Source organism: Ranitomeya variabilis, chromosome 4 (genome assembly GCF_051348905.1).
Source record: "Ranitomeya variabilis isolate aRanVar5 chromosome 4, aRanVar5.hap1, whole genome shotgun sequence".
Lineage (NCBI taxonomy): Eukaryota > Metazoa > Chordata > Amphibia > Anura > Dendrobatidae > Ranitomeya > Ranitomeya variabilis.
The window spans coordinates 722,462,323-722,486,277 of record NC_135235.1 but is presented as its reverse complement, the minus strand read 5'-3'; the positions used below and the strand labels follow the sequence as shown (position 1 = coordinate 722,486,277).

The window sequence follows — 23,955 nt, the reverse complement described above, 5'->3', positions numbered from 1 at the left end:
GTTGGGGTTTCTCCATCTCCACAATCCAGAACCTTTGGCTTGAGATTGTCAACTATCCCCAAATGATTTATCATCCGTCCAAAAGTGGACGGCATGTCTGGGTGGCAATCACAAGGCACATTGGTGGCATTAATGCAGAATTTTTGTCCTTTATGTTCAAAAAAGTAGATATATGACATTCCTGTCAGTGATCTCTCCAATTCTTCCCCTTTTTTAGAGCTCATGAGTTTTCCATGATAATCACAGACCACCTCTCCCTTTTTAAAAGCATGGGTGGTCTTCACGGTATGCCCGCCTTTGCTGCTGTCCTCTATTATAACTAGTCCTTTCCATTTCTGAGTCCTCACAAGAGCTTTGATCTCCTCTGGAAAGTCGTTTGGCTTCCTCTGCATGGGTGGCTTCCAAGCACGCGTCACTTCTACTATGGTTGGTATATTTGTATTCCATCCCTGTCCTTTCACATAATTTGACAATTGTTTTCTGCTGGGGGATTTCCTGAAAGATTCTAAATACAAAAAAAAATAAATTAGAATAATCAGCAGACATACCGTATTATCCGCTTTATAAGACGCACCCCAAATTATCCTGGCATATATGTCCCCCATCCTGGTATATATGTCCCCCATCCTGGTATATATGTCCCCCATCCTGGTATATATGTTCCCCATCCTGGTATATATGTCCCCCATCCTGGTATATATGTCCCCCATCCTTGTATATATGTCTGCTATCCTGGTATATATGTCCTCCGTCCTGGTATATATGTTCTCCATCCTGGTATATATGTCTGCTATCCTGGTATATATGTCTACTATTCTGGTATATATGTCCCCCATCCTTGTATATATGTCTACTATCATGGTATATATGTTCTCCATCCTGGTATATATGTCTACAATCCTGGTATGTATGTTCCCCATCCTGGTATATATGTCCCCCATCCTGGTATACATGTTCTTCCTCCTGGTATATATATATGTCTACAATCCTGGCATATATGTTCTCCATCCTGGTATATATGTTCCCCATCCTGGTATTCTTCCTCCTGGTATATATATATGTCTACAATCCTAGTATATATGCTCTCTCTCCTAGTACATATGTCCCCATCCTGGTATATATGTTCTCCATCCTTGTATATATGTCCCCCATCCTGGTATATATGTTCTCCATCCTAGTATATATATTCCCCATTCTGGTATATATGTCCCCCATCCTGGTATATATGTCTGCTATCCTGGTATATGTGTTCTCCATCCTGGTATATATGTTCTCCATCCTTGTATATATGTCCCCCATCCTGGTATATATGTCTCCCATTCTGATATATACCAGGATGGGGGACATATATATCAGAATGGGAGACATATATACCAGGATGGGGGACATATATACAAGGATGGAGAACATATATACCAGGATAGCAGACATAAATACCAGGATGGGGGACATATATACCAGGATGGGGAACATATATATGTCCCCATCCTGGTATATATGTCTATATTCTTGTATATATGGTATATACATTCTCTTGTGTTCAGACTGGCAGAAAATGGCCGCGGAGGCGGTGCATGCGCAGGCTGCGACCCGCGGCCATTTTGTTAAAGTCTGGACACAGCAAGTGTTGCCCCTTGGCAATGTATGCTGGGATATGGATAATGGCGGCGCCCACTGGAAAGTGCCGCAAAGCCCCCCCATGGACTCGTGAAGCCACCGCATGCACCCCCGCAACACCCCACGTTATAATCTGAATTTAAAAAAATTAATCTTAAGACGCACCCCCATTTTACCCCCAGTATGGGGGAAACAAAAGTGCGTCTTAAAATCTGAAAAATATGGTGATTTCAGTAAGCACAGGCCTGGAACACTGTGCCATCTACTGCACATAGATTAGAAATGAAAAGAAAGGGAAAAAGCCTTAAACTTACCAGCAGCATCTTCTACTCTTAATCTTTTCTGAATACTGATCCATTTATTTAGCAGAAACTTTGCATGTTTCAGGTTTACTTGTTTACATAGCTTCATCGATGGTGGTGAAGTATTGATCCCTACAGGGCACCTATCCATCAGCCTCTGGTACAAGAACTGGCGCGGACCCTCACTTTCCTCGCTGCCGCTCTCTCCCTCGTCACTTTGGCCCTCTCTGCTCGGACCTTGGGTCCTCATCCTCTTGGTGACATTTCTGTGAAGTGAAAATGAGGTTATGTAAAGGGGTTTTCAAGGACTTTTATCATTGACCTATTTGAATGCCTCTTGACATTAGCATATGGTGTATATTCTGAATGAGCATGGTGGAAACGTCACGGAAATTACTGGAATGAGCAAGGCCATTGAGCTCAAATCTTATACTATGGGAGGTAGTTGGTATTTGGTTAGTGCTCTTACCCAGATGTTTCTCCTTCCTCGTTTTCCTTCATTTTCATCAATTTTTTCATTCCCTCAACCAAATCTGGGGTGAAAATCTGGTCCTTAAGGTCCCCATAATATACATAGTTATCCGTTAAGGATCTACTGTCCTGTGACATCTCATCTGCCCAATGCTCATACGCAGACGTTGCCATCTTCCATGTCACAAGGGGCAGGTTGAACCTGAGAAGACAGAAATGGTCAGTATGGGTAAAGGCCCCTTTACATGCAGAGATGGAGATCTCTGGTTGTAGAGAAATCATGAACATACCGTTCCTAATGTACATGACCACAAACCTGCCACCGATTGTCCACAATTTTGCTGCACTCGCCGATCTGCCAAACACTCCTTGAACAATTGTCTGTTTTTATAGGGCCTCTAAGACTATATTGAAAATGTGTCCATGTATTCGAAAATAAAAATGAGTTGCCTGGAGCCACGAAGCACAGAACATCTTTACCTGAGCAATTTAAGACGCCAAAACTGTGCTCAGATTGGTTTCTATGGGCAACATAGACAATAGTGTTTTTTTTTCCTCCTTTGCCTTATTTTCAAAAATAAGACCCTTCCACTTACTTGTTATGGAAGCGCTCCAGGTCTTTTGTGGGATTTTTAACTTCCTGGCCAGTTAGAGAAAGAAAAAACTGCTGCACGGTGGTTGATTGCGGTTTCTCAAGTGTTGGCCGTATCTTCTCGAAATACGTGCTAAAAAGCTGTTGGTGAAACATTGGGTTATGGATTTGATTCTTCTATATACTCTCCATGTTCCTCCTAGGATTTCTACCACTTACATGCTCCTCCTCACTGTCCATTATAACTACATCACGTCTTGTGTAAACCGCTGCGTATGATCATTCATCGTTGTCTTGTACCTGCTTCCTTTGCAGCCATTCTTTTACCTGTAGGATATGAACCAAAGACAATCCATTACATATGACCCAGCGACATATCTGTGAATAACTGGAAGGAGCTTACTGTTAGTTTTTTTGGTACAGATGGTCTACGCCTGTGTCTTAAAATGAGGACTGCCGTGAGGTAGTATCCAACGAGAGCCTTGTCAGTGTCACTAATTATTTGGTCCGACCTTGCCTTCTCAAAGATTGTGGTCACATTTTTTTTAGACGCTTGTAGTATTTTGCAGCATTCTGTGTTTGTGAGTGGCAGGGTACCCAACCTGTACGTGTGATGGAGAGAAACAAAGACAAGTTTTAATAATAATAATAAAAATAATAATCAATATACCTAATTTGGACGTGTCTGTGCACAATGAGTCATCCACAGCTGAACAGTTACTTAGGATCCATAGTTACTACCACTAGCAGCTAACTGCCTGGGCGTAACCATGGATACCTAAGGAGAGAGGCTCTCCCTGGTGGCGAGTTAAGGCATAAGCCTTTTTTGCAACACTGAGGCAACAGTGTGAGGCAACATTGCAAAGATGGATCAAATTGAGTGCGCTGCTGCGCGTAGAGAAGCCAATCGCATACGGATTCATAACCTGCGTCTTAATGAAACAGAAGATGAATGAAATTGCCGAAGAACTGCTGATGCAGCCCGACAGAGGGCGGCCAGAGCAAGAGAAACGAATGAAGTAACTGAACCACAGAGCATCTAATGCTGCACGACAACGAGCAACACACAATGCACAAAGTGATACACATACTTCACAAAAAAGAGAACAAGATAGAATACGTGTCCAAAATGCCAGAGCCTCTCGACGATGGCAAGTTACATTTGCCGCTAGAGGACTTCTCAATCAAATTGATGAGACACGTATTGAAGAGCACTATGCTGGCAATCTGACATTTCGATGTCACTTCTGCCAATCTAAAAATTTCAACGATGAAATGGCGCAGGACAAAACATTCGCTTCCTGCTGCAAGAGAGGGCGCATTCAATTACGTCCCATTCGTATGGATGATCAATTAGTCAAGTTGATGACAGGAGCGCATCAGTACTCCAATAACTTTATGGCTAATATAAGGCAATACAATAGCCCGCTTGCTTTGGCATCAATGAGAGCACAAGTAGCGCCACCTCCTGGGCATGGTCCATACTGTTGTCAAATTCATGGACAAATTTACCACAGAACTGCCCCATTGCATCCCGCTGTGGGTAGTACTCCCAAGTTTGCCCAGATTTATATCTTGGACAGTGAAGAAGCATTAAGTACAAGAAGTCAAGCAAATAAAAAGTGCCTCCCAGCACGGCTATCATCTCTTGGAGAGAAAATGAAAGCAATTAACCCACTCGCAAGAGCCTTCACAATGATGAGGGAATTTGTAAGAGAGGAAGAGAGGATTGCTGGATTAGAAAATCACAATCCACTCGAAATAACAATGTCAATTATAAATGACTACAATGATCACCAGAGGCGCCACAATGCATCAAGGTGCAATGAAGTAGCTATAATTTATCAAAATGCAATGGGTGAACCCCCATTTAATAGGGACATCAGAGTTCACCTCAAAAGTGAAAACCAAACTGTTCAAATCAGCTTTCTTCACAGAAAGTGTGATGCAATGACATATCCACTTCTATTCCCATATAGGGACAGTGGATGGACAATAAATGTGACAACTCCAATTGCCCTAAGTGTGTAACATCAAGGAATTGGTAACATTCATCTACCATCCATACCAGTGGATCAAGATCGACAAGAAAAAAAATCACCCTGTTGCAGTACTATGCATACAGGCTTGCCATTCGTGACAAGTTCAATCCCCTTTTAAATGCTGGGAAGTTGACGCAACAATTTATCGTTGACAGTTACGTTAAAATTGAATCCCACAGGAATGAATATATAAAACAAAATCAAAAGGCATTACGTGTCGACAGTCATGCCGGCGTTATGGATCACATCCATAATGCTGAATTACACCAAGGGCTAAAAGTTGGGACACCAGTAATTTTACCGTTCACTTTCATTGGAAGCCAATCAATGTTGAGATATGTGCTTCAATAAAAAGTGTTAAATAGCTTATCAAATATGTATACAAAGGACATGACTGTGCCAATATCACGTCTGATACATTAAACTGGAATTAACCAGCCATGTACCTAGATTCTTGGTATATAAGCGCCCCTGAGGGCATGCGGAGAAGCAGAAAAAATAAAATGTATGATGCTTCACATACCATTAAAAGGCTTGCTGTTCACCTTGAAAACATGCAGCAAGTGTTTTTCGAAGATGGTAATGTGGATATGGTTATTTCAGACTCAAAAGAATCTACTCTGCAGGCTTATTTTGAGCTAAAGAGAGTTGATGCTTCCGCCCATCAGTATTTGTACAGTGAAATCCCTGAACACTATGTCTGGGATAGAAAAGCTGTACCAGAAGGGCTCAATTTGGGAAAACAATTGCCCGAATGTATACAGTCTCTTTAACAGATGGTGAGCTGTATTACCCAAGACTCCTTTTACTTCACGTAAGAGGAGCAAAGTCTTATTCTGACTTAAAGGGAAGGTGCCATCAAAAACATTTTTTTTCCAGCGATTGAAAAAATGTAAAGAATTAATGTTTACATTTTCTTAAAAAATATTATCATTTGTTTTTAATTTAGTAAAATATGAAAAATAATTTTAAAAGGTTTGGCATTTCCACTTTTAAACACTAGGGGGAGCAGCTAATGAAATTTGACAAAAACCTAGTGTACAACTAGCTCACATTACTGCACTGCAGTAATTATGGGCGGAGTCTGCTGACGTGTGTGATGTCTCCTCTCCTCCCCTTCTGGTGTTTGCTAGGGGATGAGAGGATTCAGGAACACAGTGCGGAGCCATTTTGTTGGTGACTGCAAAGTTATACTGACAAGTAGACAGTCACCGAGGATGGCAGGCAGCAAGGATTCTGGGAGATATATGGTGGAGGGAGCAGGGTGACAGCAGCACAGAGTATTTCAGGAGAGCAGTGTGCTGGTCTATGGGGGGGCACCCTGTTTGGTGCGCGGAGCAGCCAGGGATTGTACATAGAGCGCTGTCTTTTATACACATGGATGGACCGTCTTCTCAGAAATCCAGGAAACATTTCTGCTGATTGATGGCCTGTTCTGATCCAGACTTTGCATGCAAAGACCCCATTCCCCTCCTCAGATCCTGTCCTGGCGATGTGTGAAAGCGAGGTGACAGGCGCAGTCCGGGGTGATGCTGGGAAGGAAATGTAGCCATATAGTAACGATAAACATGAGACCCCTCTCTTCAGCTGCCTCACCAGCCCTCCCCTCACTGCACCTAACTGGAGGTCATGCTGCCCCCTCTATTACCCCAGACCCGCGTGCAGCTGCTCAACCGGAATCACCCTAGATTGGGTCCCCTTTCTGCAGATAATACTTCCATAGTGTTCTCACATAATACCGCCATATAGATCACACATAATACCGCCAGTGTTCTCACATAATACCGCCATATAGAGCACACAATACCGCCGTATAGAGCACACATAATACTGTCCTATAGTTCTCACATAATACCATCATATAGATCGCAAATAATGACGCCATAGTGTTCTCACATAATACCGCCATATAGAGGACACATAATAGTGCCATATAGAGCACACATAATACCGCCATATAGAGCACACATAATACCACCATAGAGAGCATACCGCCATATAGAGCACACATAATACCGCCATATAGAGCACACAATACCGCCATATACTTCACACATAATACCGTCATATAGATCTCACATAATACCACCAGTGTTCTCACATATCGCCATATAGATCACACATAATACCGCCATATACATCACACATAATACCGCCATATACATCACACATAGTACCGCCATATACTTCTCACATAACGACGCCATATAGATCTCACATAATACCGCTATATAGAGCATACCGCCATATAGAGCACACATAATACCGCCATATAGAGCACACATAATGCTGCCATATATTGCACACATAATACCGCCATATAGAGCATACCGCCATATTGAGCACACATAATACAGAGCACACAATACCGCAATATACTTCACACATAATACCGCCATATACTTCACACATAATACCGTCATATAGATCTCACATAATACCGCCATATAGATCACACATAATACCGCCATATAGAGCACACATAATACCGCCATATAGAGCACACATAATACCGCCATATAGAGCACACATAATACCGCCATATAGAGCACACATAATACCGCCATATAGAGCACACATAATACCGCCATATAGAGCACACATAATACCGCCATATAGAGCACACATAATACCGCCATATAGAGCACACATAATACCGCCATATAGAGCATACCGCCATATAGAGCACACATAATACCGCCATATAGAGCACACATAATATCTCCATATAGATAACTCATAATACTGCCATATAGAGCACACAATACCGCCGTATAGAGCACACATAATACCGTCATATAGATCTCACATAATACCGCCATATAGATCACACATAATACCGCCATATAGAGCACACATAATACCGCCATATAGAGCACACAATACCGCCATACAGAGCACACAATACCGCCATACAGAGCACACAATACCGCCATACAGAGCACACAATACCGCAATATACTTCTCACATAATACCGCCATATAGATCACACATAATACCGCCAGTGTTCTCACATAATACCGCCATATAGAGCACACAATACCGCCGTATAGAGCACACATAATACTGTCCTATAGTTCTCACATAATACCATCATATAGATCGCAAATAATGACGCCATAGTGTTCTCACATAATACCGCCATATAGAGGACACATAATAGTGCCATATAGAGCACACATAATACCGCCATATAGAGCACACATAATACCACCATAGAGAGCATACCGCCATATAGAGCACACATAATACCGCCATATAGAGCACACAATACCGCCATATACTTCACACATAATACCGTCATATAGATCTCACATAATACCACCAGTGTTCTCACATATCGCCATATAGATCACACATAATACCGCCATATACATCACACATAATACCGCCATATACATCACACATAGTACCGCCATATACTTCTCACATAACGACGCCATATAGATCTCACATAATACTGCTATATAGAGCATACCGCCATATAGAGCACACATAATACCGCCATATAGAGCACACATAATGCTGCCATATATTGCACACATAATACCGCCATATAGAGCATACCGCCATATTGAGCACACATAATACAGAGCACACAATACCGCAATATACTTCACACATAATACCGCCATATACTTCACACATAATACCGTCATATAGATCTCACATAATACCGCCATATAGATCACACATAATACCGCCATATAGAGCACACATAATACCGCCATATAGAGAACACATAATACCGCCATATAGAGCACACATAATACCGCCATATAGAGCACACATAATACCGCCATATAGAGCACACATAATACCGCCATATAGAGCACACATAATACCGCCATATAGAGCACACATAATACCGCCATATAGAGCACACATAATACCGCCATATAGAGCACACATAATACCGCCATATAGAGCATACCGCCATATAGAGCACACATAATACCGCCATATAGAGCACACATAATATCTCCATATAGATAACTCATAATACTGCCATATAGAGCACACAATACCGCCGTATAGAGCACACATAATACCGTCATATAGATCTCACATAATACCGCCATATAGATCACACATAATACCGCCATATAGAGCACACATAATACCGCCATATAGAGCACACAATACCGCCATACAGAGCACACAATACCGCCATACAGAGCACACAATACCGCCATACAGAGCACACAATACCACAATATACTTCTCACATAATACCGCCATATAGATCACACATAATACCGCCAGTGTTCTCACATAATACCGCCATATAGAGCACACAATACCGCCGTATAGAGCACACATAATACTGTCCTATAGTTCTCACATAATACCATCATATAGATCGCAAATAATGACGCCATAGTGTTCTCACATAATACCGCCATATAGAGGACACATAATAGTGCCATATAGAGCACACATAATACCGCCATATAGAGCACACATAATACCACCATAGAGAGCATACCGCCATATAGAGCACACATAATACCGCCATATAGAGCACACAATACCGCCATATACTTCACACATAATACCGTCATATAGATCTCACATAATACCACCAGTGTTCTCACATATCGCCATATAGATCACACATAATACCGCCATATACATCACACATAATACCGCCATATACATCACACATAGTACCGCCATATACTTCTCACATAACGACGCCATATAGATCTCACATAATACTGCTATATAGAGCATACCGCCATATAGAGCACACATAATACCGCCATATAGAGCACACATAATGCTGCCATATATTGCACACATAATACCGCCATATAGAGCATACCGCCATATTGAGCACACATAATACAGAGCACACAATACCGCAATATACTTCACACATAATACCGCCATATACTTCACACATAATACCGTCATATAGATCTCACATAATACCGCCATATAGATCACACATAATACCGCCATATAGAGCACACATAATACCGCCATATAGAGAACACATAATACCGCCATATAGAGCACACATAATACCGCCATATAGAGCACACATAATACCGCCATATAGAGCACACATAATACCGCCATATAGAGCACACATAATACCGCCATATAGAGCACACATAATACCGCCATATAGAGCACACATAATACCGCCATATAGAGCATACCGCCATATAGAGCACACATAATACCGCCATATAGAGCACACATAATATCTCCATATAGATAACTCATAATACTGCCATATAGAGCACACAATACCGCCGTATAGAGCACACATAATACCGTCATATAGATCTCACATAATACCGCCATATAGATCACACATAATACCGCCATATAGAGCACACATAATACCGCCATATAGAGCACACAATACCGCCATACAGAGCACACAATACCGCCATACAGAGCACACAATACCGCCATACAGAGCACACAATACCGCAATATACTTCTCACATAATACCGCCATATAGATCACACATAATACCGCCATATAGAGAACACATAATACCGCCATATAGAGCACACATAATACCGCCATATAGAGCACACATAATACCGCCATATAGAGCACACATAATACCGCCATATAGAGCACACATAATACCGCCATATAGAGCACACATAATACCGCCATATAGAGCACACATAATACCGCCATATAGAGCATACCGCCATATAGATCTCACATAATACCGCCATATAGATCACACATAATACCGCCATATAGAGCACACATAATACCGCCATATAGAGCACACAATACCGCCATACAGAGCACACAATACCGCCATACAGAGCACACAATACCGCAATATACTTCACACATAATACCGCCATATACTTCACACATAATACCGTCATATAGATCACACAATACTTGGCGGCATAATGTGTGATTATATATATATATATAATATCTCGGCATAATGTGTGGACTTTATGGGAGTATTATGTGATAAATATATATAGCGGCATTATACGTGATCCATATGGTATTGTGCTGCTCTAGGGAGGTCAGAGACGTATGGTGGAAGGAGCAGGGTGACAGGGGCACAGAGTATTTCAGGAGAGCAGTGTACTAATCTATGGGGGGGAGGGTGTGCTCACACTCACACGCTCCCAACTGTATACTTAGCCTTTACTGGCTATTAAAATGGGGGACACCCCCCCAAAAAAAGATGCGGAGCCCCCTATAATTAATAACCATCAAATACTATGCAGACAGCTGCGGGCTGACATTAATATCCTAGGAAGGGGCCATGGATATTGTCCCCCCCAGGCTACAAACATCAGCTCTCAGCCGCCTTTTACATGCGCCTTTTCCGGCGCTTTGCCTGGCAATTTCCACTTGCCCTGTAGCGGTAGCAAGTGGGGTTCACATTTGTGGGGTTAATGTCACCTCCATATTGTCCGGTGACATCAAGCCCACGGCTTAGTAATGGAGAGGCGTCTATGAGGCACCCATCCATTACTAATCCTATAGTTGTATTGTAAATAAAGACTCGGCCAGAATAAAGTCCTTTATTAATCTTTTTTAAACCATACCGAACGCATAATCCCCGACTCCCTCATCTCCCACAACAAAAATAATAAACCACAATGAGGAAAGACACGCAGGGGGGAGAGGAGTGCATAGGAGAGGATTAGATACTGACTGCTGAGCCGTGTATCTAATCCTGGCCTGTGTGATACCGACTGCTGAGCCGTGTATCTAATCCTGTCCTGTGTGATACCGACCGCTGAGCCGTGTATCTAATCCTGTCCTGTGTGATAACGACTGCTGAGCCGCGTATGTAATCCTCCCCGTGTGATACTGACTGCTGAGCCGTGTATCTCATCCTATCCTGTGTGATACCGACTGCTGAGCTGTGTATCTAATCCTGTCCTGTGTGATACCGACTGCTGAGCCGTGTATGTAATCCTGTCCTGTGTGATACCGACTGCTGAGCCGCGTATGTAATCCTCCCCGTGTGATACCGACTGCTGAGCCGTGTATCTAATCCTGTCCTGTGTGATACCGACTGCTGAGCCGTGTATCTAATCCTGTCCTGTGTGATACCGACTGCTGAGCCGTGTATCTAATCCTGGCCTGTGTGATACCGACTGCTGAGCCGTGTATCTAATCCTGTCCTGTGTGATACCGACCGCTGAGCCGTGTATCTAATCCTGTCCTGTGTGATAACGACTGCTGAGCCGCGTATGTAATCCTCCCCGTGTGATACTGACTGCTGAGCCGTGTAGCTAATCCTATCCTGTGTGATACCGACTGCTGAGCCGTGTATCTAATCCTTTCCTGTGTGATACCGACTGCTGAGCCGTGTATCTAATCCTGTCCTGTGTGATACCGACTGCTGAGCCGCGTATCTAATCCTCCCCGTGTGATACCGACTGCTGAGCCGTGTATCTAATCCTGTCCTGTGTGATACCGACTGCTGAGCCGTGTATCTAATCCTGTCCTGTGTGATACCGACTGCTGAGCCGTGTATCTAATCCTGTCCTGTGTGATACCGACTGCTGAGCCGTGTATCTAATCCTGTCCTGTGTGATACTGACTGCTGAGGACACAGTACACAGGACAGGATTAGCTACACAGGACTAGATTAGCTACACAGGACTAGATTAGCTACACAGGACAGAGGTAGCAGTGGTAGGTGTATATAGAGGCAGGTAGCAGTGGTATATAGAGGCAGATAGTGGTATATAGAGGCAGGTAGCAGTGGCAGGTGGTATATAGAGGCAGGTAGCAGTGGTATATAGAGGCAGGTAGCAGTGGTATACAGAGGCAGGTAGCAGTGGTATACAGAGGCAGGTAGCAGTGGTATACAGAGGCAGGTAGCAGTGGTATACAGAGGCAGGTAGCAGTGGTATACAGAGGCAGGTAGCAGTGGTATACAGAGGCAGGTAGCAGTGGTATACAGAGGCAGGTAGCAGTGGTATACAGAGGCAGGTAGCAGTGGTATACAGAGGCAGGTAGCAGTGGTATACAGAGGCAGGTAGCAGTGGTATACAGAGGCAGGTAGCAGTGGTATACAGAGGCAGGTAGCAGTGGTATACAGAGGCAGGTAGCAGTGGTATACAGAGGCAGGTAGCAGTGGTATATAGAGGCAGGTAGCAGTGGTATACAGAGGCAGGTAGCAGTGGTATACAGAGGCAGGTAGCAGTGGTATACAGAGGCAGGTAGCAGTGGTATACAGAGGCAGGTAGCAGTGGTATACAGAGGCAGGTAGCAGTGGTATACAGAGGCAGGTAGCAGTGGTATACAGAGGCAGGTAGCAGTGGTATACAGAGGCAGGTAGCAGTAGTATACAGAGGCAGGTAGCAGTGGTATACAGAGGCAGGTAGCAGTGGTATATAGAGGCAGGTAGCAGTGGTAAGTGGTATATAGAGGCAGGTAGCAGTGGTAGGTGGTATATAGAGGCAGGTAGCAGTGGTATATAGAGGCAGGTAGCAGTGGTATATAGAGGCAGGTAGCAGTGGTAAGTGGTATATAGAGGCAGGTAGCAGTGGTAGGTGCTATATAGAGGCAGGTAGCAGTGGTAGGTGGTATATTGGGGCAGGCAGCAGTGGTATATAGGGGCAGGTAGCAGTGGTACGTGGTATATAGGGGCAGGCAGCAGTGGTATATAGGGGCAGGTAGCAGTGGTAGGTGGTATATTGGGGCAGGTAGCAGTGGTATTTAGGGGCAGGTAGCTGTGGTAGGTGGTATATAGGGGCTGGTAGCAGTGGTAGGTGGTATATAGGGGGTGGTAGGTGGTATATAGGGGCAGGTAGCAGTGGTAGGTGGTATATAAGGGACAGTAGCAGTAGTAGGTGGTATATAGGGGCAGGTAGCAGTGGTAGGTGGTATATAGGGGGTGGTAGGTGGTATATAGGGGCAGGTAGCAGTGGTATATAGGGGCAGGTAGCAGTAGTAGGTGGTATATAGGGGCAGGCAGCAGTGGTAGGTGGTATATAGGGTCAGGTAGCAGTGGTAGGTGGTATATAGGGGCAGGTAGCAGTGGTAGGTGGTATATAGGTGCAGGTAGCAGTGGTAGGTGGTATATAGGGGCAGGTAGCAGTGGTAGGTGGTATATAGGGGCAGGTAGCAGTGGTAGGTGGTATATAGGGGCAGGTAGCAGTGGTAGGTGGTATATAGGGGCAGGTAGCAGTGGTAGGTGGTATATAGGGGCAGGTAGCAGTAGTAGGTGGTATATAGGTGCAGGTAGCAGTGGTAGGTGGTATATAGGGGCAGGCAGCAGTGGTAGATGCATAAGAAAATAAAAACCCTGTACTTACCTTCCGTCCTCTCCCAGGAAGTGCTGAGTCATGTTCAGGGCAGAGCAGTGTGACGATCTCCCTGCTGTGCTCTGAACAGGTCAGCAGTGAGCAGTGATTGCAGTGTGTGCTGTAATACGAAGTACAGGCTGCAATCACCGCACCTCGCTGCAGATACTTACCTCGGCCCCTGCTTCCCAGCAGCAGCTTCTCCCTGGCAGCTCCTGTCATCGCACGCATTGAGCTGTGTGAGCGATGACAGGGGGAAATAAACAAAGTGGCCGCGATCTCCTCTCACAGCTGTGACGTAGCAGCTCAGTGGGCGTGGCCAAGTCACAGCTGAGAGGCAGGAGGCGCGGCCTCAATGAAAGAGATGCGGTCGGAGCCCGACTGTTGGCTCCTATGTCCATGGCTGCCGTAAGTGAGGTGTGCAAGTGTCGTGCCCAGACACTTACACCCACACTAATGAAAATGGCGGCCTCCAGTGGTAACAGTAAAAGTGAATAAGTAAAAAATTATGAAAGTAGTACATTTACTTTTGTATTAAAAATCATTGGTTATATAATCAATAATTATTAATACAAAAACTAAAATCACGGCACCCTCCCTTTAAGGACTGTCAATGGAGTCGTACATGACACGTATAAAAATGCGTGCATTGATCTTCATCTTTTAGAAGACAATTCCCAATGGGAAGACGGTATAACGGATGCATTCGCTTTCCAAATGCCCTACCAACTTCCCAAATTATTTGCTATAATTTGTGTATATGGGGAACCAGCTAAACCATTGGCATTATGGCAAAAATATAAAACCGAATTTATGGAGGATTACACCAGGCGGTATACTCTAGAAATTGCTGAGCAACTGGCTCTTCGTGATATTAATGAAGTGCTCTTAAGCAATAAAAAGTCCTGTGCTGACTACGGATTGCCAACTCCAGTAAATGATCCAGATGAAATACAGGACCAACTAAATTATGCTGCAATAAAGCAGGAGGCTGAGCAATTGAAAGCTCTGCTTAATGAAGCTCAGAAATCAGCTTTCGATGCAATTATGCAAGCAGTCAATGCTGCATCACAGCCAGACGACACTAGCTCACACTGTTTTTTTCTGAACGGCCCAGGAGGCAGTGGGAAGACATTTGTGTACAACTGCTTGCCCGAGGCACTACAAGCAGAAAAGAAGTCTATTTGCTCAGTAGCCTCCACTGGATTGGCGGCTACATTACTACAAAAGAGTAGCACCTACAATTCCAAGTTTGGCCTTGCAATTGCAACAAATGAGACCACAGTGTCAAAAATTAAGCCAACCTCACTTCAAGCAAAGGAGCTTAGGGAGTCATCTGTCGTTATTTCGGACGAAGTAACAATGACTCCCTGTTTTAATATGAACTCTGTTGATAATTTGTTCCAAGACATATGTGGGGAAAAAAAGACCATTTGCTGGAAAAGTTTTCATAAATGTTGGTGACTTTCGTCAACCCGTACCAATAGTGGAAGGTGGAAAAAGAGCCCAAATTGTACAGTTCACCATTAAATACTCAAAATCCTAGAATCAGTTTTCACGGTTCCAGTTACAACAGAATATGAGAATGTCTCAGGACGTAGTTAAGTGCAACTCATGGATACTGAAACTTGGCAATGGAGAGCTGTCAAATGTATATGATCTACCAGAAGACACAATTGAAATCCCGAATTCTTTTATTGAAGAGGATGATTTAATTACAGCTATTTTTGGCAACTCAACTGAGATTACCGATGCAATGGTAGAAGCAATTGCTAATAAAGCAATTCTTACACCATTGAATGATGACGTTCACGCCTTGAACGACAAAATTCTTAGTCAAGTTCAAAGTGAACACGCAACATATCGCTCCGTCGACACAATTGCGGAAGAGGAGGGTGTGATTCTCACAGATTACCCTGTAGAGTTTCTTAACTCTTTGAATCCCACTTGGATGCCTCCTCATGAACTAAAGCTGAACCAGGAGCTGTAATTATGCTCCTGCGTAATCTTAACAGAAAGCGTGGCCTTGGTAATGGCACAAGGCTTTATGTGAAAAGCTTAAAAGCAAACCTTATTCATGCCGTTGCTTTAAATGAAAAAGCAAAGCGTCAGACAGTTCTTATTCCAAGAATTGACCTGATTTCCAAAGATAAAAACTTGCCAGTCCAGATGCGACGGCGTCAGTTTCCTGTCATGTTGGCTTTTGCAATGACCATCAATAAATCTCAGGGACAGTCCTTGGATATTGTAGGAATTTATTTGCCTCTCCCAGTTTTTTCACATGGGCAGTTATATGTGGCTTTCTCCAGGGGAAGGAAAAGCCAACAAATAAGGGTCAAAATATTTGAGACACAGAAGCAAGGTAAACTTATTCCTAACATTGACAAATGGTTTACTGTCAACTGTGTGTACAAAGAAGTATTTTATTAAGCTTTTTAACAATTGTAAAAGCCAAAAAATGTTGTACACAAAAGCGGGACTAACTCCTAGCCGCGGTCTACGGACCAAACATTGGGCATGGGCAGGGCCTTGGGGGCAGATCCCAAGTGCACTCAACCATGTGAAATGGCTTATGCTCATGAACATTGAGGAATAGCGCTATTGGATAGCTCTACCCGTTCATTTCCTTTAGGATTAGGGCTATGGGATAGCTCTACCTGTTCACTTTCTTCATGGATAGCGCTATTGGATAGCTCTACCCGTTCATTTCCTTTAGGAATAGCGCTATTGGATAGCTCTACCCGTTCATTTCCTTTAGGAATAGCGCTATGGGATAGCTCTACCCGTTCATTTCCTTTAGGATTAGGGCTATGGGATAGCTCTACCCGTTCACTTTCTTCATGGATAGCGCTACCGGATAGCTCTACCCGTTCATTTCTTTTAGAAATAGCGCTATTGGATAGCTCTACCCGAACAGAGCTTTTTCATACACAAGGTAGGAGTGGCAGGAGAGGTACGCCACGTATTTATATTTGCTATTAGTCTGCATATACGCCAGTCTGGTGCATGGGTACACCCCATTGCGTGGTTCGTAATCACAGCACGCGCCAGAAGGAAGCACAATCACTCGTTAATATTAATTCCATAGCGCTTTACATACATTTGCAGTTACTTTCACATCTATACATTCGGTATGAATACTTGGATAATTTGCAGAAAATACAAAGCATTGACTATCCAATGCTTACCCCCTTTTCAGGCTTTTAGGTTTCTTCTCATTGAGTCCCTGTTCAATTTTTTTTAATCCCTCTAAAAAAGATTTTGCGTGGATTTTGGTTTCCTCATCCAGGTCACCAGTCAGAAAAATTACCAGTTGGCGCACATTTCCTATATATTTTTTCAGGGTGTTTTCAGCTGTTTTTAGTTTTGACAGTGCATCAAAATATGCCATGGTCTTATCAAATTCCTTCAGAAAATCCAGGGTGATTTCCTCGGGGCTGACATAATAAAGAAATCTGGCAACATTGTCTACCTGAAATTGAGAACACGACATACATTAGGATTGGAGTATTTTAAGGCGCATTAATCAACTACATGCAACCTGACAGGGCAGCAAACTTGCCATTCGCTCCACAGACATCTCTGAGTGGGTCTTCTCTAAATATTCCTTAAATCTTGTCAGCGTAGGAGATGCTAAATCGTGTTTCTGTTGCAGCCCGGCCTTTGACAAATGTTTTCGCAGGTGTAACCTGAAACGGATGTAGACATATTAGGGCACATAGTAGAGGTTTTCTTTGCTTATAATTGATGTCAAACACTATTTTCATCAAGGCCCATGAGCTTCAAGCTATGCCATTGATCAAGATCTGACTACACTATCCATACGCAGGGACATCCATGCTGCATCACCGGAGACAAGGTGAGAACTTCCCAGCCACCTTGTTTGGCCAGACCTCCTCCGTACCCATCACTACCCAAAAAAAAAACACCATTTACCAGGTTTTTGAGGTCCCAGGGACCGGGAAGAGAAGAGGACGCAGGGCCGGGCCCACGGGACTACCCTGTGTACCTGCTGGCAGTGACTGCCTAATAACATACATTATGAGTTGGCATGTATATATTCACCAGATACGGAGATGATCCAGACTGTGTCCGTGTGCCCTGTTATCCGATTAAATAACTGATATCCACAGATATATCTGCCCATGCCTACTGATAATATTTCATCTGCTACCGATACGGTACATAGGCCAAATGATAAATGGAACTTACTGAGATGTTTCACCGCTGATGCCGGTAACTTCACAATCTGCTATCCTAAGGAGATTAATTTAAATCTGTATTGGTACTTTGTAAAAACATTCATATCTGCCACTTGGCTTTCCACCCAGCATCTCACATCTGTATATGCCGCCCAGCTTTCCATTGCTGTAGGACAGGTTACCTGTCATGGAGCACTAATACATTATTGGTTTGTCTCTTGACAAGTTGATTTTATGGAAGCGGTTGTCATAGATGGGTGCACAAATCCATATCTTTATTCAAAAAAATTGGACGCAACTTTTGCATGTTCCCTGGCACAGACTGAGTCAGAAACTGCATTGTGATCATACCCTGACAAAGTCAATACAGTAAACCCCTTTTTAATTTTTTTTTTTTTGTAACTTAAAGCATGTTCACACTGCTTTTTAGTGCCTTAATCTGTCACACACACAAACACAGATTTACATCACTGGAAAAAATAGGCATCTTTAATCATGGGCTATTTCTGTGTTATCATGCATCTATATCTGCTACCCAGATCTCCACCTTCTTCTGTCACACATGTATATCTGCCACCCAGCTTCTCATAAGGGTAGAAGGAGCTATATATTTACCTAATTGAGGGCTTATTTAAGACCGTGCATCCTCGTCTCTCCAAAAAATCAGCAAAAAATTCCTTGGGATCTTCAAACTTGCTCTTCTTGAAATCGAGGGAGTCATATGAAACTGCAGATAAATATCTAATTATGTTGCGCTGTTTCCTCTTGGCTTCCACCAAAACGTTGTTGCGCTCCTCTACAGAAGCCGTTTTCATGCAGGACTTGCACAGATGTCTAGATAATTTGCGCTGTAAAGTCTTGCACATCTTGCAAAAAAGTTGTTCGAAATGCCTTGTAGAAGTCATTCCTGATATATGCTGTATTTTTCGGTCTTTAAGACACACCTAGTTTATAGAGGAGGAAATTAGGGAAAAAAAATTGAAGCAAAAAATGTGGTCAATTCTGTACTTAATATCCCCTATCCTGGTATATATGGTCCCCTCAGCCCCATCCTGATACTCATGGCTCCCTAATCCCTGCCCTGGTATGCATGGCCCAACCCTGTTCTGGTATGATTGGCCCCCTTCCTGGTCCTGGTATGCATGGCTCCATCAGAAAACGTTATAAAAAAATCCATTACACTTACCTACCCGGCGTTCCCTCGCAGCGTCCTGCTCCGGTGCCAGCAACCGTTTTATGCTTGTAAGCAGCGCATGCCACTGACGTCATGCGTTCCTCAAAAGCAGAGCACAGATGCTGGAATTCTAGCGGGGACTGCATGAAGAGAGCAGTGAGTATTCATGAATATTCATTTCTCTTAAGTATTGGCACACATGACCGCCGGCAGCAGCATGGAGTCTCCGGGTGACACTGCGCACTTCTGAAGAGCAATGAATACTCACTGCTCTTTGCACGCACAGTCCCGGCAGCTGCTTGTGAGCAGCACATGACGTCCCTGCCATGCGCTGCTTACAAGCATAAAGCAGTTGCTGGCTCCAGAGCAGGATGCTGCAAGGGAGAGCCGGGTAGGTAAGTGTAATGGTTTATTTTTTTAACGTTTTCTGATGGGGCCATGCAAACCAGGATGGGGTTGAGGGCCAATTACAAGGATGGGGATGGGGCCATGCATACTAGGACGAGATGGGGGCCCTGCATACCTAGACGAGATGGGGGTCTTGCATATTAGGACTAGATGGTGGCCCTGCATACCAGGATAGGGATGGGGCCATACATACCAGGATCGGGGTTGGGAGGAAATCATACCAAGATACCATTATTAAAGAGAAATTAATATTCATTGCCCTCCATGCCCATGGGCGTGGAATGCAGTGAATATTAATTTCTCTTTAACAGTGGGAACAGGAGTTGGATGCTCCGTACCTGGAACGCCCGCCAGGGCCGAGGGGTACTCGGTACCGGGTCCGGTACTTAAAGGAATGCATTACGGGGGTGTCTACCCGATCTGTGGCTCTGGGTGCCCATGTTAAGGAGACAGTCTTTAAAAGGGATTTGTGAGATAATAAGAGTTTGTGACGCCACCTGTGGTATTCGGTCAGGGATGGCCGATGCTGCTTTAAGGGGTCCACTGGGGTGATGTTATGGCAGGTGGGATGGTATAGCTTCCCACAGGTGAAGCTGGGTCCCAAGGGCTCCCACGGTGTAGTAGATGAAGATGGTGAGTGGTGTGATAAAGAATGGAGGAGACAGGTTTGTAGTCTCTTTACCTGGTTTACTGATAGTAGCAGGCAGCCCCAGTCCAGTGCACAAGATCACAGGTACAGGCAGGGTCCGGCCAGCTTGGAAGCGAGTTCAGAGTCCCCTTTAACCAGGTGGCGTTAAAAACCTTCCTTTTAGTGCTGTGGTATTGTAGTCCCTTACTGCCTATGGCTTCTGATAAGGTCCTCTCAATTCTCTCTGTCCCCCTTTAGGTAGGACTCAAACCCATATGACAGGTGACTCGAGCCTTTTTACAGGGTCTCTATCACGGCCCGGGCTCTGTGTCACTGTGTCTCCTGGGTGTTAGGGCAGACAAGTTACATGTAGTCTAGCTGTCCTACCTGTTTCTGCTGTGCCTCCTAGAGTATGACACAACCTCGGTCTTCCGGTTACCGGTATCTGCGCTCTGTCGGGGAGGTAGACCAGTCGTAGCTATTCTCCCTTGTTGTCAACTCTCCTGTGCTTCGCTCTCTCTGTAACTTCCTGAAGTGTGATTGGTGTATCCAGTGGGTTTTGGAAATGTTTGACCTTTTCTTCCATAGCTTTTAGTTTTTCCGTTATGTTTTTGTGTTCTTGGTTTAGTTCTTCTTTTCAGGATGTCTTTGTAGAGGTCGCTGAAGTACTGAAGCCAGATATTGCCATTTTGGATATGGATGTTGTTTTTTTTGTTTTTGTGCCCATGTGGATCCATAGTTCCCAGAAGGAGTTATCTTGGAGGGCGTCTTCCAGTTGGTTAAGTTTGGTGGAGATGTAATTCTGCTTCTGACTCTTGAGGGTTGTTTTGTATTGCCTTTGTATAGCGTCATAGGCAACCCTCAGACCCGGATGGTTGGGGTCTCTGTGTTTCTTGTTTGAGGCTGTTCTCAGGATCTTCGGTATGGCTTTACATTCTCTGTCAAACCAACCATTGGTCTGTTTTTCTTTTGGTCTCTTATAGTTGACTTTTTTCAGGTCGGACAGTTCGGCCATGGTGTAGAATATATCATTGAGGTCTTTTGCAGCTTGGTTCACTCCTTCTGGGTTAGGCTTGTACTCGTAGTTGTAGAAGTGGTGGAGCGTCTCCTGTATTCTGGGTCTGCTGGGAGCCTCTTGATATTTTATTGCTGACGTCTTGGACCATTTATAGGATGGAGGCAGGTTGAAGAGGCCTGTCTGCTGAGGCTTTTGTGCCGATGGTTTCTCTGTAGACTTTATGTACAGAAGAAGTTGGCTGTGATCTGACAGGTGCGTTTGTGGGGTGACTATGAAGCCGCCGATATTTTCCATGTCCATATCTGTAATGGCGTAATCTACTACACTCCTTCCTACATGGGAGTCTAATGTATATGTTCCTTGGGAGTCTCCCTTGGTACGGCCATTAAGAATATGAAGTCCTAAACTTCTACATACGTTCAGTATCTTTTTGCCACTTTTGTTGACTGTACTGTCGTGGCTGTTTCTCTCCATGTGTATTGAGTCATGGCTGTCAGCCTCTGCTCCAAGAATGTAGATGTTTCCATCCGTGGTCAGAAAGTCTTTTTCTCTTCCAGTTCTTGCGTTGAGGTCTCCAATGATGAGAACTTTGCCCAGGGCCTGAAAATGGGGGGCTTCTTCTTGTAAGATCTCAAAGCTCTCTGTATTGAAGTAGGGTGACTCTGGTGGTGGTATAGAGATGGCGCAGGCATAGAAATCAGACTGAGAGGTGAGGATGGAGCTGCTGATTCTAAACCATATGTGGCTGTCTCCTCTTTTCACCGGTTTGATGTACTGGTGGAGCTCTTTTTTATGCCAGATCAGTATTCCTCCTGAGCAGTTGCCCTGTTTAATGTTCTTATTTTTCAGGGCAGGGACACAGATTTCCCTGTATCCGTTGGGCACCAGGGATTCATTTTCGGCCCTGGTCCATGTTTCTAGGAGAATCTGAATGTCTATGTTTTTCAGTCTTTGTATAAAATCTGTGTCATTTGTTTTACATCCAAACACCGAGGTGTTCAGGTCGTGCATGTTCCAGCTGCTAATTTTAAATGAAGTCATTTTTTTTAAATATATCACTTGTGTGAGTATTCTTTGTAATGAGTGTGGCTGTGTACGACACACCGTATCTCTGACTGGTTTAGTAATGATGTTCTATCCAGTCACATTAGTTTCCTGCACAATGTGTTGAGCAGAGTCCTGATCTCCTCCATGTCTCTGCTCTGTATATCTCTGCTCTGGATGCCTCTGTTTTGTATGTCTCTGTGCGAGATCGGTGGTGGTCTCCTCCATGGTGGTCTTCTCCTCTGATGGTCAGATTTTGGGTGAGTGTGTTTGTTTCCAGCTTCCTTAGATATAGTTGTGGTTTCCTGCCTTTTCATTGTTGAGGGTCTTTCCATGAGATTGTGGTTGGTGTTGGATTCAGGCCTAGGGTCCCTGTTCAGTACAATGTCCTTCAGCTCTTTGGCCAGAAGGCTGACCCCTAGTTTTTTCAGGTGTTTGCTGTCATGGAGGTGATGGTGATTTATGGAGGGGTGTTGTGCCAGAATCACTCCTGGCACAGATTTCATTCTTGCGGTTAGGTCCGCGTTGATGTTCTGGATGGTGTGGCTGGATATATCTTTTCTTGGGAGCAGAGATGACAGAATGATTTTGCTGTCAGGGAATTTTAGTTGTGCCGTCTTTGCTAGTTGGGTCAGGTGTCCTGAGATCTGCTGGTGCTGGTGTGGCAGATTGTTTGTGCCGCTGGGTATAGTGATATGGTTTGGGTTGGTAAACCGTGGATTATTGATGACTGCTGTCGCCTGCTCAATAGTTGTACAGCGGATTTTATTGGCCCTCTTTCCTGGGAATAGCCACCGTGTATTCAGGTATTTGAGTCCATTATGAGGACGGTATAAGGACTTTGTAACGTTGTGGATGGGTGATGTGGCCCTGTGATGGGGGTCTGTGCTGGAGATTGTGCTGATGGCAGGTTCTCTTCTCTCTGCTATGGGTCTTATTTCTGTCTCCCTTTTATTAGACTCGGGTTCCTCCATATTGAGGTTATTAGGCCCCTCAGCCTTCTGGCCAGTGGAGGTCATGTGCTCTGCATTCCACGTTTCTATGTCCCCCTCCTGGCTCAAATGTCCAGGGGTTGGTGTCTGTAACTTTTCTATCTCCTGCCTCAGTCTGGCATTTTCTTGCTGCAGTTCACACATTGATGCTCTTATTTCCTGCAGATCCGACCTGTATTCATATTTCA

The 23,955-nt window shown here is 44.1% G+C and overlaps 3 protein-coding genes across 3 annotated transcripts in view; all 3 read right to left on the bottom strand.

The window, feature by feature from the left end:
• Window positions 1-23,955, bottom strand: part of LOC143766657 (uncharacterized) — a 1,190,188-nt gene that overhangs the window by 842,640 nt on the left and 323,593 nt on the right. The window lies entirely within an intron of this gene.
• On the bottom strand, window positions 2,385-3,534 carry LOC143767088 (uncharacterized). Its single transcript, XM_077255111.1, has 4 exons — window positions 3,386-3,534; window positions 3,202-3,309; window positions 2,987-3,123; window positions 2,385-2,592 (listed from the first exon to the last, which is right to left on the bottom strand). The coding sequence occupies exons 2-4, from the start codon at window positions 3,220-3,222 to the stop codon at window positions 2,385-2,387; spliced, it is 366 nt and encodes a 121-aa protein (XP_077111226.1). The 5' UTR covers window positions 3,223-3,309; window positions 3,386-3,534.
• On the bottom strand, window positions 3,262-19,402 carry LOC143767087 (uncharacterized). Its single transcript, XM_077255110.1, has 5 exons — window positions 19,119-19,402; window positions 18,514-18,558; window positions 17,864-17,990; window positions 17,612-17,773; window positions 3,262-3,309 (listed from the first exon to the last, which is right to left on the bottom strand). Exons 1-5 carry the CDS (start codon window positions 19,367-19,369, stop codon window positions 3,262-3,264), a joined length of 633 nt encoding a protein of 210 aa, XP_077111225.1. The 5' UTR covers window positions 19,370-19,402.

Coding starts and splice junctions, on each gene's coding strand:
- LOC143767088 (XM_077255111.1), bottom strand. CDS start 3,222: ATGGACAGTGAGGAGGAGCAT. Junction 3,124..3,201: donor TGGACAGTGAGGAGGAGCAT/GTAAGTGGTAGA, acceptor TTTCACCAACAG/CTTTTTAGCACGTATTTCGA. Junction 2,593..2,986: donor CTGGAGCGCTTCCATAACAA/GTAAGTGGAAGG, acceptor CTGTCTTCTCAG/GTTCAACCTGCCCCTTGTGA.
- LOC143767087 (XM_077255110.1), bottom strand. CDS start 19,369: ATGTGCAAGACTTTACAGCGCAAATTATCTAGACATCTGTGCAAGTCC. Junction 18,559..19,118: donor TTAAATAAGCCCTCAATTAG/GTAAATATATAG, acceptor TAATCTCCTTAG/GATAGCAGATTGTGAAGTTA. Junction 3,310..17,611: donor TAGGAAATGTGCGCCAACTG/GTAATTTTTCTG, acceptor CATATCCTACAG/GTAAAAGAATGGCTGCAAAG.